The 15,163-nt window shown below is 35.9% G+C and overlaps 1 protein-coding gene across 1 annotated transcript; it reads left to right on the top strand.

Moving 5' to 3' along the window:
• Positions 1-10,473: 10,473 nt before the first annotated feature.
• Positions 10,474-14,160, top strand: LOC149185384 (uncharacterized). Its single transcript, XM_089415642.1, has 2 exons — positions 10,474-12,307; positions 12,470-14,160. Exons 1-2 carry the CDS (start codon positions 10,474-10,476, stop codon positions 14,158-14,160), a joined length of 3,525 nt encoding a protein of 1,174 aa, XP_089271768.1.
• The last annotated feature ends 1,003 nt before the right edge of the window (positions 14,161-15,163 follow it).

Here is a 15,163-nt window from a genome sequence, read left to right as displayed (position 1 = left end):
TTCTCCTTAGAGTCAGCATATCCTACTTGTATAACATATATTTGGCAACCTTTCCTGATGCATTTGGCTAGTTGGGAAGCTGTTATTGGCCTTATTTGCAGAGATTTCTGAACACCCAGAATTTCCTGTCTTTCACCCTTTTCATCTCGGTAGCTAATAGCTTTTGTCTTACAATTTACCAAAGACCAGTGCTTTTCTAACCAGTCCATACCTATCAAAACATCGTAAGACCCTAGGGGTAGCACATTTAAATCAACTATAATAGATTTACCATCTAATTCCAAGGGGTAGTTATTTACCTTAGACAAAACTCTTCTTTTTGCTCCTATGGCTAGCTGTACTAACCATGGGTTTTTAAATTTAACCACTTGTAATCTACATTGTTCTACTATCTTGGGACTGACATAACTAAGCGTAGCTCCAAGATCTATTAAAATAGAGCAAGTCTGGTAAAAAATAGTACCTTCAAATTCAACCATAGTTGGTTGAAATTCCACTTGATGGTATTCAAGAGCTAAGTTGATCTTAGGGATGCTTTTAGCCACTTCTCTCCACAGTGGAGGCCTCGTGAATTTGGGAAATCTAGTCTACTCCCCCGCATTGAGGAAAATTTTTAATATAATGTGGGCCTCCGCATCCTCAGCACTATACAGGGGGCTATTAAGTAATACTTCTTCATCTTTTCCAGCCTACTCACTAGTCCCAACTTCTCCTGGTGCCCTAACTCTGGTTTTATTCATATTCTATTTACCTTGAACTTTAAATAATCCCTTGATATTGTTATTATTTCCCTTATGGCTGGAAATGAATTTATTTCCCTTCTTGTTTGCCCACCTTTTACTCATATCTCCTTTTGGTTTATTCTACTGATAATAGATTCGTGCTTTCCGAATGACCTCGTCCATGGTTTTTGGGTTGTCAAACTCCAGTCGTTCTTTCATAAATAATGGAAGACTACTGACAAACCATTGTACTTTGGCCTTTTCTTCACGAATATAGGGAACGTATCTCAGCAATGAGGTGAATTTTGTTATAAATTCATCCATGGTCATTTGGCCCAAGTGGAGGTCATGAAACTCCTTAGCTTTCTCATCATAAAATCTCTCGGTTAAATACTTTTCTTTGAAGAATTTTTGGAACTTATCCCAGGTTATACTCTGTTCATTGACCCCATGGACTGTTTTTACTTCTTCCCACCATAATGTAGCTTTCCCTTGAAGCTGGAAAATGGCTAGAAGAGCCTTCAAATTGTAATCATATTCATACAATTGGAAATATTTATTCATATTAATTAACCATGCTTCCGCAACCTCTTCTTGTTTCTTCTTTGTCTTGTGATCTGACACATTTCCTGATTCTTCCTCCTGGTTTTCTTCTCCTCTTTATGTTTCCATGTTTTTAGTGCAGAATTCCTGTTCCCCGGTCGTGTGGTCATGCACCGAACTAGGGGCTAGTGGATGATGATTCTATCTATCTGACAAGTTGTTTAAGATTTTCTCTTGTTCCTGCATGAGTATTTCATTGTCTGCCTAGAGTCGGGCCATCTCACCTTTCAGTTCTTGAACAGTGGTTTAGAGGTCTGCATTGGGATTTTGTGAATCATTGCCCAACTACACCCAACCTTCCAAATTACCTTCCTGATATGCAGTTGGCCCTGTTCCCATTACGAAACCATGTGGTAAGTTTCAAGTTTGCCTCATACTTAACCTTGCTGCTTCCTACGTGCACATTATCAAAACTGTTATTTATTACCCAGAGGTCTCAGTTTTGGAAACCTGAGTCCACTCTGATACCATATGTAACACCTCCATATTACACATAATATTTTTTTTTTGAAAATGAAACATTAATACGAATATATATCCTCATATATATTTATGCTCATAGTTTATTTTGTTATATATTAATACCCATAGTTTATTTGACTAAAGCTAAGAGCGTATGCTTGGTTTTTAATACTTGACCTGTCAAGAATGAATTGATTTTTAATCACTAATCAAATGATGGGACCATACAACACAATGCCAAAATTATTTGATATTGTTTGAATTACAACAGGGTACGATAATCATTAACAAATATTATTATATATATGATGTTATACGACATTAAATCTGTTTCACCAATGGAATTAATGGCTCTAGGTTCGTGGCTGGCACACGCGCCATTGGTACAATCCTGTGCCTTGATCTTTTGCGTGCACAATAAACCTCTGCAACCTTGGGCTTGCTGGCGGCTAGAGAGCTCTCCGTTTGTCCACCCTCAACCATGCTTCTCGGGGTTTAACCCTTCCATCGACGGTTCTTTGTAGCTAGCCGAACTGAACGACTCATCTGTTGTCAGGAATTCTTAACTCCGATGAGGGGACTCATTTGGTATGGTTTTTCTTGAGGGTTTTTGGCTCCCGACTCATTCAAGTCCTCTGCGACAATGGCTCTTTGTTTTCGCATCGAGGTCCCTTACAGTGGGCTCTGAGACTTCGCCATTCCTCTAGAAGAACGTCACCAGAGGCATGCCTATCCTTCACAGGTATTAAGGGTTAATTTCCTACTCCAAGCTTTCATTTGTTTTCGTTTCTATCCTTTCTTTACAACACTAGTTTTAATCTGCGAGGATTCTAACACTGTTTTCTTGTCAACGTGCAAGGTGGGGATCTCAAGTCGCAGGGTTTTGGAGTGGACTGTGGCTGACCCTTTAGTCGACTATGCTCCACGCGTCCTTTCCGAGTATTAATCCTCTTCTGCTTCCATGGTTAGCACAAGGTTGTTGACTGTTTAATTGAGAGTCTGTATTGGTTGTTTCTGATGGAAATCATGGAGACTGTGGTAAATTGAAAAGTGGAAACGTGTATACTAAGATTGCAGGGTCGACACTCTATAATTAATTTTTCTTCTTTTGCTGAATGTGTATTAAATATTTTAAGAGCCTTATGGCCTCGGCTATAGGTGCAACATTTGGCTCTTGTGTGGACTGGTCGTTCTGTCAAAAACTTTTTCTAGACTATATGAAGGTTGCACCCTCTATGGTAATCACGGAGCAGGGCATTATAATGGTGTTTTTCTTTTTGTTTCACCTTTTGATTTCTATAATTGTACTCTGGAAATGTCAAAAGGTTATTCACAGCATTCATTAGTGTTATTCCTTTCGTTTTTCTTCAGAAATGATTCTCGGTTATTTGGCTGTTGAATGGATTTCTAGATGGGTCCTTGAATATACTTAGGTTTTCTATTTAACTTCATAATCTCCTTAATGTTTATAAGATTAGTTTTATCTCAAATATTCTTGTTGAAATCGTGATTAACACAAGGTCTTTGATATGAAGAAGCTGTGAGGCCTGTAGGTAAGCAAAGGATATATTTATTATGTTTCGACTTATGTTACTTGGTTTGATTTTATGTTATCCTAATTGGGAGTCGAATAATACTGTACCAAATTCATTTAAGGTTTTGGATAAAAAAAGAAAAATCCTTTGTTTAAAAGAATCGCTATTCTAGCTATTTCCTATTATTGATAATATGTTAATTTTATTAATAACCGTGCGAATTCATGAGCACCGAAAATTCTGCTTGGTTGTTCTCATTCACTCATAGAGTTCCTTCCTTTATTTATGCTTTTCTCTATACTCAATGTACATGATTTCCTTTCACTTCCAGTTTTTATCCTGCTATTAGGAAGTTTTTAAATTACTTTTTCCCACTAAATGCAACAGTAATAATATCAAATTCTTGAACTATAACAAGTATTTTCCTCCAAATATTTTATAATTACTTGCTTTTAATTATCAATGAAACAACTCTCGAATGAAACTTATAAAATTCTCTTATCATAACTAAAATATAAATAAATCCTGCCTTTAGTTTACAGCTGAATCCTACAGTCATGTTTCAACGAAGAAGTTCTGTAATGAAAATTATTCTAGGTTCTCTCACCATGCTTAAAGGTTAAAGATCCTGTAATCAAGTTATCGCAGTTACTACAATCATGATTTAATGACATAGTCTTAACAAGCAAGCTAGATTGCAATAAATAACTTTATAAAAGATTCATTTTACTTATCTGTTTTCCGCCACTCTTGATTGACTTAAAATGAAGATTCGCACTTAATTCTTCGCTCCCGTGAGATACCAAATCCAGTTAATCTCCCTCTATGCTACTCCTGGCTTTAAGAGTTCTTTGCCTCAGAGATTCAATCATTTACTGACTATCTGATCCTTACCAGAAATAACCTTTTCAAACTGTCACAGTTTTCTCGTTTCTTAGTTCGTGATCTCAGATCCCCATCCTCTTGATCATTTACTGTATTATACTCTAGGATTTAGTTTTGAAATAGGTAACTGTTTCCATAACTAATTACCTAGTAAGAAAAGAATAGTATTTACCCATAACTGTAAAATATTATCCTTTAATAACTGAAATTCCAAAAATAGTTCATAATTCAAACAAATAGTAATAGTTTGTTTGGTTGCAGTAAAATTAAAATATTTACATTAATGGGGGATATTACAAACAAAAGTTGCATTATTATACCTGCTTTTAGGAAAGTTATATTAAAATCAGTTTATAATAAAAAATCTTTGAACTCTCATCTTAAATTTTTGAAACAATTTATAAAGTTTATTAAACTTCTTAAAAAATTATTATATTAAAATATTAAAATATTTTTTTTTCAAAATCAAAATTATTTATAAAATATTTGAAATTAAAAACTTTATTTTGTGATTGATCTAGAATATTAAAAAAAAATTGAGTCTAATTTCTATTTGTCAGAAAAAAAAAATAATATATAAAACATCAATTTGAGAAAAAAATATAAAAATAAAATCAATTATAATAATTTGTACAAACATAACACTACACTGTACCATCAAATTTTTAAAAAATCTTTGTTTTATATTAAAAAATTATTTTACATGGTACATGCCCAATCAACTCCTACCGCTTTCTGAGAACTCGTGTTGTTGTCGCTTATATATTATTTATATCGTACTATTTTTCAGACTCCCTTTAATGTTCCACTACTAAATTGCAACTGCCAAGTTTTCATACAATTTACACACGGAAAGTTGTAAATCAATGATTATCTTTGTGTCTAATCTAATATTTTATATTTTGTTTATGTGAAAGTCCAACCCTCATTGCAATTGTTGGAAAATGAAATAGTTTGTTTTTTAATTTTATTTTAAACATCATCGCAACCACATGCACAATCAAAGCATAGTTATGTTAAGATTTTCTATAAACTGTCATTAATTAGTCAAAGTACATATTATAATTACATAATAAGATTCTAACCAATCAGAATGTAGAAAAAATAGATTAAAAAAAAAAATAAAAAAATAAATAAATTTTTACGATCATTTAATTTTTAAGATAGATTTTTCGGCGAAAATCAGATGAGAAACCATTTGTCGACGCGTTTCGAACCAACCAGTGTGGTTCATCGTCAGGACAAGTTGAAAAACAGATCCAACTTAGCCTGTTTAAATAGCTAGAGCAAAGACACCAACGATTACCTGGACTTAAGGAGCAAGGTCAACTTTAGTTATAATAGGTATAAAATAAAATAAAATTATAATATAATAATAAATAAATCAAAACTAAAATATAAATTTATATATAAATATATAAATTTAGTTATATTAGGGGTAAGATAAATAAATAAATATAGGAAGAATTATAAAATAATAATAAAATATTTATTTATTAAATAAATATATCACTGAAGAATAATAATAAATTATTTATAAATATATAAATAAATGAAAATATAAATTAATAAATATAATATTAAATATGTAAATAAATTATTTATTTAATGAAAAAATACAAATAAATGGTATTATTAGTGGGGTAAATAAATATATATAAAATTTATATATATATAAGTTTAGTTATATTAGGGGAAAGATAAATAAATAAATAAATAAAGAATTATAAATTAATAATAAATTATTTAGTTATAAATGAAGAATTATAAAATAATAATAAAATATTTATAAATAAATTAATAAATTAATAAATATAATAGTAAATATGTAAATAAATTATTTATTTAATGAAAAAATGGTATTATTAGTGGGGTAAATAAATATAAAATTTATATATATATAAGTTTAGTTATATTAGGGGAAAGATAAATAAATAAAGAATTATAAATTAATAATAAATTAGTTATTTATTAAATGAAAATATAAGTATATAAATGAAGAATTACAAATAATAAATTATTTATTCATTTATTAAATAAATCAATATATAAATAAATACATGAAAAAATATAAATTAATAAATATAATGGTAAATATATAGATAAACTATTTATTTAGTTTATATAAATAAAAATGGTATCACTGGTTACGCAACGGTTGAAATATATGAATTGAAAACAAATTAGTGGGTTAATTAGTTAGAATTAATAAATAAATCAATAAATTAAAAATCCAATAAATAAATAAAAAGGGGAAATAAAATAATTATAGCTAGTTATAAGTATTAAAAACTAGTAAGAATAATTAAAATTGATATTAATAGTTTAAACATATAAATGGGTTATTGATATGAAAGAATGGGTTATTGTTATGAAAGAATGATGGGAATAATAAATAAATAAAAATAATAACCATAATAATAAAAGAATACATAATAATAATAATAATAATTATAATAGAATTAAGTTATAAAAAATAAATAAATAAATAATAAATAAAAGTAAATAACTAGATAAATAATAATTAAAAATATAATAATTAAGTTATTAAATAAATAAATACTAATCAAGTTATTAAAATAAATAAATAAACAAAATAAATAAATAATAATAAAAATAAAATAAGAGACAAGAAAAACGATCACTAGATAATAGAATTTAGTAATAATAGTAACTGTATAATAAAACGTAATTGTTTAATAGTTTCTTAATTGTATATTTAATAGTAATCGTTTAATAAATAATAGTAAGTAAATAATACTAAAATAATAATAAGAGACAATAAATCACTAAGAAGAAAGCGCTGGGACCCAGCACGTACTGATTTTCCAGCCATCATCTCTATTGAGATTGTTGGGTCTCTTTTCAATCTCAATAGCTTCCCTGAGTTTCCGATGATGAAAATGCGAAACCTTAGCGATAACACTAGCCTCCTCAATGCAAACATGATGATTGGTTTTTTCCACATGTTCAGCTAAAGCGGAAGACTGAGCTCTCATATGTTTAAGGTCAGCAGCGTGCTCACTGATCCTCTGATTAATGGAGCGACCGGTTTCACCAATATAAGGGGTCCCACATGAGCAGGGGATCATATAAACCCCTTTCATATCTTTGGGGTCAATAGGATCCTTGACTGATCTGAGGGACGAACGAATGGTGCTAAGGGGTCTAAAGGTCACGGGGACACTATGCATCCTGAGAATCCTTGCAACCTTATCCGTGGTCCCTTGAACGTAAGGAAGATGAACACCTGGAATCCGTTCCTTCGGTTCCCTTTTTGTCAGAGAATTCTTGGCGGCTTTTCGGAAGGCCTTCTGACCCAAGTATCTACTATAACCATTCTCAACAAAGACATTAAGAAACTATTAAACAATTACGTTTTATTATACAGTTACTATTATTACTAAATTCTATTATCTAGTGATCGTTTTTCTTGTCTCTTATTTTATTTTTATTATTATTTATTTATTTTGTTTATTTATTTATTTTAATAACTTGATTAGTATTTATTTATTTAATAACTTAATTATTATATTTTTAATTATTATTTATTTAGTTATTTACTTTTATTTATTATTTTTTTATTTATTTTTTATAACTTAATTCTATTATAATTATTATTATTATTATTATGTATTCTTTTATTATTATGGTTATTATTTTTATTTATTTATTATTCCCATCATTCTTTCATATCAATAACCCATTTATATGTTTAAACTATTAATATCAATTTTAATTATTCTTACTAGTTTTTAATACCTATAACTAGCTATAATTATTTTATTTCCTCTTTTTATTTATTTATTGGATTTTTGATTTATTGATTTATTTATTAATTCTAACTAATTAACCCACTAATTTGTTTTCAATTGATATATTTCAACCGTTGCGTAACCACTGATACCATTTTATTTATATAAACTAAATAAATAGTTTATCTATATATTTACCATTATATTTATTAATTTATATTTTTTCACGTATTTATTTATATATTGATTTATTTAATAAATGAATAAATAATTTATTATTTGTAATTCTTGATTTATATACTTATATTTTTATTTAATAAATAAATAATTTATTATTAATTTATAATTCTTTATTTATTTATTTATTTATTTATTTATCTTTCCCCTAATATAACTAAACTTATATATATATAAATTTTATATTTATTTACCCCACTAATAATACCATTTTTTCATTAAATAAATAATTTATTTACATATTTACTATTATATTTATTAATTAATTAATTAATTTATAAATAATTTATTATTGCTGACAGTATATTCTTGGGTCTTCTTCCGAGAGAGCGCGCGCGGAGCTGGAGCGAGGGTTTGGAGAATCGCAGCAGCAGCAGCTTCGCCTTGGCCTGGGCCGCGAGGCCTGTTTTGGGGCCTGGCCTCCGCCATGGCCCATTCTGATCCATCATCTGGGGATGCAGAGAAAGCTTTCTCTGATTTGGTAAAATCTCTGCCCCCCGTCCGTCCGAAGCCAGCAACATCCAAATTTGTTAAGAAACTTGATACACTCCAAGAAGTTCAGTTACCTCCTTCTCTTCCACGAATGGCAGCTTTATCTCTAGCAGAAAAAGGGCTCATTGGGCAGTTCACAGGCTTATGGCCCTCACCAAAGACAGTCCAGAGATGGGTGGAAAGGAACTGGTCTGATAAAACTGAAGGAAAGATATCGATTCGATTCTGCGGCAAAGGCTATTATACCTTCCATTTTGAAACCAAAGCAGATAAGGATCTGATATTTAGAAACGGGCCCTATTTTATGGACTCTCGAGGGTTATATCTGAACAAATGGACCCCTGATTTCGACCCTGAACTCGATATTCCGAATGCGGTTCCGGTTTGGGTCCGTCTTCCCCATCTCCCCTTGCACTGCTGGGGAGATGACTCGGTAAAAGCAATAGGGAATGCAGTCGGCAAGTACATCGACAGAAGCGAGCCTAAAGATAACATGCAAGCTTGTGCAAGGATTTGCGTAGAAGTGGACCTTGGGAAAGGCCTACCAGAAGCCATCAAGCTGAAGGTGGATGACTGGAGCTACATACAGCAGCTGGACTACGAGCAAATTCCATTTAAATGTAAGGTATGTCATGAATATGGCCATTTTGCCAATAGATGCTCTAAAAATACTAATCTTGACTCTGAAGGTCAAGGAGATCAGTGGGAAACGGTTAAAAAAAAGAAAGCAGCACCTCAGGCAAAACAAGATCCACCTCCTGAACAACCGGGACCCTCCTCTCCTCGCCCCACCTCTCCATCCTTTAACCCTCCTGGACCTTCCCTTGACTCTTCCTTCCCCTCCTCTTCCAATCCTTTCCTTATTTTATCCTCTGATGATCCTCAGACTGATCAGCCATCTCCGAATCTGATTGAGCCCCCCTTGATTTCTTCGACCCCCTCTCAGCCCGTCATTGATCCTCCCCCCTTCAGAACCACCAGAAGTTCCTCCAAAGACTTTGGCTCCTCCGGTGATATCCACAAGAAACCTGGACCAGGCAGAAAGTCAGCCAAGCAGCATCGGGAAGAAAGCACGCAAAAGGACATAGCCCTAGGGATCCAAACTCCTATGGAATCTTTCATTACAGGTTCACAAGAGAAAGAAACAGCAGGTAAAGAACATGAGAGGCGAGCACCTCCTCGCTCGAACGCCTCATGATGAAGCTTTTATCTTGGAACAGCAGGGGTATGGGGCACCCCTCCAAATCAACTGCCCTACGAGACCTTCTTCAAACAGAAAGACCTGAAATTGTTCTGATACAGGAAACGAAGCAAAGTCAGAGTGAAATGCAAATAATTATAGAAGCCCAAAAAAATTTCTCAGGGGCCAGTAGCAACTCCAGAGGAGCCTCTGGAGGAATCACAACCATGTGGAATAAGCAGTACTGGGACTGCAAATCCTTTGTCCTCAATCAAAACTGGGTCAGGACCAACCTTACCAACAAGGAAGAGAGCTGTGACTTCATCATTTATAATGTCTATATCCCCAACCATTACCGGGAAAAGGAACAATGTTGGAAGGAATTGAAGGAAGAAATAGACAAGGAGCAGAACCCAAATGTTATTCTTGCTGGAGACTTCAATTTAATTCTTCATGCGAATGAGAAAAGGGGGGGCACCTTCACCCCCGACCCCTCCAGAAGACAGCTGGAAATGATAATGGCTGAACATGAACTGATGGATATCATTCCAAAAAATAGGAAATATACTTGGAACAACAGAAGATTGGGACCAGGCAACATTATGGAAAGGTTGGACAGAATACTGGTCAATGTTTCCCTTCTCTCCTCCTTTGCCGCAGGCCACACCAAAATTCTCAGTACCACAGCCTCAGATCACTTCCCCATTCTCTTAACGCTGGACTCCCACGCTCATTTGGGACCAATTCCGTTCAGGTACAATCCCTTGTGGAGAGACAGCGCTGAGGCCGAGGCTATCATAGAAGAAACTTGGAAGCAACACGTTGAAGGTTCCCCAATTCATATTTGGGAAACAAAACTTCGAAACATAAGGAAGGCACTCAAGGATTGGGCAAAAGCCAGCTATCAAGAGCCAGAAAAAATAAAGAAAAAAATACAGCAGGATTTGGAAGAGATCCACCAACAAATAGAGGACCATGGATTCACTCATCAGCTGAAAAGTAAGGAATGGGAGGTTCAGGGACAGCTAATTCAAATAAAGAGAGCGGAAGAGATCAAATGGAGGATCAAGTCAAGAGAATTATGGTTAAAGGAAGGTGATAAAAATACGGCATACTTTCACAAGCAGGCCACAGCAAAAAAAACAAGGAACAATGTTACCACTATTACTGATAGTCAAGGCAGCCAGCATAATGACCAAGAATCTATAAAAAGAGCTGCCTTCCTCCATTACAAATGTCTCCTCACAGAAACCCAAGGAGACGCTGACTATTCGGCCTTCCTTAAGCATCTTCCGGAAAAAATCTCTGTTGAGGAGAATGACAGGTTAAACAGTGAAATTACAGAGGAGGAGATCAGAAAAGCCATCTGGACTTTACAACCAGACAAGTCCCCAGGTCCAGACGGTTTCCCAATAAATTTTTACAGGGACCATTGGCATTTGATAAAAAAAGATCTTGTTAAAATGATGAAAGGAATCCAAAGGAAAAAGAAAATGGGGGGCTTCACAAATTCAACTTTTCTCGCCCTCATTCCTAAGGAAAACCGCCCCACTTCTTTCTCCAGATTTAGACCTATTTCTTTGTGTAACACTTCTTACAAGATCTTTGCAAAAATTATAGCAGCCAGGCTCCAGCCTCTTCTCCCTTCCCTTATATCTGAAAATCAAGGAGGCTTCATGTCCAACAGGCAAATTCATGACACCATCACCTTGGTTCAAGAAGCTATCCACTCCAGCACATCTAGGCAGGAGAAAGGCTTCGTTCTTAAGCTAGATTTAGCCAACGCATTCGATCGAGTAAGACACTCATTCTTGTTCGCTGTCTTGAGGAAAATGGGATTTAATTCTGCCTTCATCAGCACCATTGCCGCTTGTATCTCTGGCCCCTGGATCTCGCCTCTCATAAACGGCCGCCCTTGTGATGCTTTTCAATCCTCAAGAGGGCTAAGGCAAGGTTGCCCTCTTTCCCCTTATCTTTTCATCTTGATGGCTGAATCCTTTAGCAGCACCCTTGAACACAATAGAAGAGTTGGCCTCATCTCTGGTATCAAGTTTGGAAACGGAGTGAAAAATATCAATCACTCACAATTTGCTGACGATACTCTGCTTATTGGTGGGGCATCCACTACTATAGCAAGGCGCTTCAAAATCCTCCTCAATCAATTTATGGCGTGCTCAGGAGGAGAAGTCAACTTCCAAAAAAGTTGCATCTATGGATGGAACATCTCCAATCAAACAGCCCACAGTATTGTTAACATCTTTGGAGTTGCCTTCAAAGCAACCTGGGACCACTTCACCTACCTTGGGATGCCGGTCACCATGGGCTCTCTAAAAGCCACCACCTGGAATGAAATAATAGACAAAGTCAAAAGGAAGGTTCAGCAATGGGGAACTCAATGGCTTAACCCAGCTGGCAGACTAATTTTGCTCAAATCAGGTATCTCCTCCTTACCTTTATACCGATTCACACTTTATCAAGCTCCTGCTTCTTTTCACTATAAGCTGGAAACCGCCCTCCGCAATTTTTTATGGCAAGGAGGGAAAAAAGAAAAAAATAGATTCAATTTGGTCAATTGGAAAAGCGTAATACAATCTCCAGATAGAGGTGGGTTGGGAATCAGAGCTCCTAAAATTCTAAATCTCGCTTTCGGGATTAAAATGGCTTGGAGGCTAATTAATGAACCAAAAGCCTGGTGGAAACAGGTCATTGAATGCAAATATCTCTCTGACAATAGACAAAGACTCCTTGAAACTGATATTCCCAATAGAGATTCTACCAAAATCTGGCACCTCTGTAAGAAAGCAATCCCCACTCTCATTCAAAACACCTCAAAGATTCCGAGGGAAGGGAGCAGTATAAATTATGCCACTGATAAAATAATGGGTTTCCAACCTCTAAATACTATTGAAGAAGCCATTCCCTTCATCCTCTATCTTAACAGCAAAGGCATTCAGAGGCTAGATCAAATTTCAAAATGGGATGCTGATACTGGAGCTTGGACTAGCTGGGACTTTCCAGTTATTCCCCCACACTTGGAATCAAGCTATCAAGCCCTCCATAAAAATCTTCAGAACAGAGCCCCCATTAAAAAAGGAGCAGCAGATGGGTTTAGATGGGACCCCACGGGCTCAAGCTATACCATCAAATCTGGCTACCAATTCATTTGCAACAACACTTACCAGACTCCCGTCTGGAATCAATGGAGAACAATATGGAAATGTGAGGCCATCCCCAAGGTCAAATTCTTCATCTGGTTGCTGTTAAAGGGCAGAATCCTCACTTCGGAAAACCTAAGAAAGAGAGGGATACATGGACCTTCAATCTGCCCTAATTGTTGCTCTGAGGAGGAAACCATCCACCATCTATTCCTTGATTGCATCTTCGCGAAGAAATGCTGGACCATCATGTCCAACTTGGGCAATATAACATGGCAACCTCAGCAAAACATTGCAGAGACAATCCAAGATTGGAGAAGGAATTGCCCTTGGAAAGATAAAAGGAGCAAGATAGTCAAAAGAACTTGGGATATCATACCTCACAACCTTCTATGGAAAATCTGGCTCACAAGAAACAAGAAAATCTTTCAAAACAAAGAGGGCAATGTTTGGAAGACATGCAACAATGCTCACCTCTTGGCGCAGGAGACGATGGCAGCCAAATACTCAGGGAAAATTATAGCAAAAGACTATTCAGTTGAGGAGAGGCTAATGATCAAGCATATTCTAGGTCGTTCAGGTCATCAACAGAGTATTCAGAGAACTGACAGACAGCATCAACATCAGACCAGGGAATGGGAAATTAGACTACCAACCCAGGAATTCAAGAGGTGGATCCAGAGTAACAACTGCCCAATTTTATACTTTGATGGCGCCTCAAAGTCCAACCCAGGACCAGCAGGCGCAGGAGGTGTTATCATTGATGAATTAGGAGAAGAAATCTGCAACTACGAATGGAGTTTGGGGGAAAAAACAAATAATAATGCAGAGGCTCTCGCACTGTATCAAGGGTTGTTGCAATTAAAAAGCATGGGGATTAGAAAAGCTCTAGTTTTAGGAGACTCCTCCATAGTCATTGGCCTCATGAACCATCACCGGAGATCTCCAAACAGTAATCTTCAGCAACATATCCAACGCATCAATCTCCTCACCAAACACTTTGAAAAAATCAGATTCTGCCATATCCTTCGCACGCTCAATGGGAAAGCGGATAAACATGCGAATAACGCAGTTGGACATCCGGAAGGTGCATTGAGGCACAATCACAGAGATTTTTTCCAGCCTCTGCCATGAAGCAGGCCGACCCTGACTTTGCCCAGGCACGCAGATCCAGCAAGTGTGTGACGGGCATGGTTACAACAGTCCCAGGACACTTGACAGAGAGTATGAAATGCATAAACAGTCTCATTCAGGCCTTGATTCAAAGAATAACTGACATCCCGAGAAAAAACAATCACCTCAGCGAAGGACGGAAGAAGGATTGCACTGCTCCAGCAAATCGACTTAGAGATTTAGGAAAATATCTTAATAATACAGAGGATCCGACTTCTGCAATGCCTTCAGGCCATGGTTGGTTCCGTTCCATAAATACGGGCAGAGGAAAGCAAAGACTTGTCATTCATTGCTATGAGCAAGAGCAGCTTCGCTGGAATGAAGAAGGCGCACTTGTCCAGAGTCGAAGACGAAATCAATCTCTGGTATCGCCATTCCTTGCTTTGATTATCTCTTCTCTAATCTTTATCGTGGTGCTTTTCAGGAATAGTTTCAGTGGGAAGGCGAGAACTACTGCTCCATTCTTTCATCAATCTCTGTTTTATTTACTTCACCTCTGCTGGCCATCCTCCATCTTTCAAACTTGCCCCTTCAGTACGCCCCTCTCTGATTCATTCTCTCTAATCTGCAGTATTTCCCTTTCAAAATTGCGCGCTATCATCCAGCCTCTCTTTTATTCCCCTTCTCTCACTCAGAAAGTGAGAGCTGTTAGCACGACCCCCTTTTGTTTATTCTCCCTAACCTTCAGTACTCCTCCTTCAACCCTGCGCATCATCATCCGGCCCTTCTTATTCTTCTCCATTGTCGTTCAGCACATCCCCCGCAGCAAAGAGGAGTTAGCAGCCCACCACAGTGAAAACGCCCCTCAGAGAATCCAAGCCCAAGTAGTGATGGAGCGTCCTGAGCAATGCTTTCATTGCCGCGATCTTCAGGCCGAATTCGAAGAGGTCAGAGCTCAACAAAGGGTATTGGAAGATCAAGTTCGGAACATGGAAGCCAGGCACGCTGAACAGATCCGGAGCCT

Source organism: Pinus tabuliformis, chromosome 3_2 (assembly GCF_031772625.1).
Source record: "Pinus tabuliformis cultivar Carrire ecotype Pingquan chromosome 3_2, CPIR1, whole genome shotgun sequence".
Classification (NCBI taxonomy): Eukaryota; Viridiplantae; Streptophyta; class Pinopsida; order Pinales; family Pinaceae; genus Pinus; species Pinus tabuliformis.
This window is presented reverse-complemented; position numbering and strand designations above follow the sequence as displayed.

Bases quoted from the DNA above. Each gene is read 5' to 3' on its own strand.
- LOC149185384 (XM_089415642.1), top strand. From the start codon at position 10,474: ATGGAAAGGTTGGACAGAATACTGGTCAATGTTTCCCTTCTCTCCTCC. The intron at 12,308-12,469 runs GTATCTCCTCCT...TACAATCTCCAG, and splicing joins ACTAATTTTGCTCAAATCAG to ATAGAGGTGGGTTGGGAATC.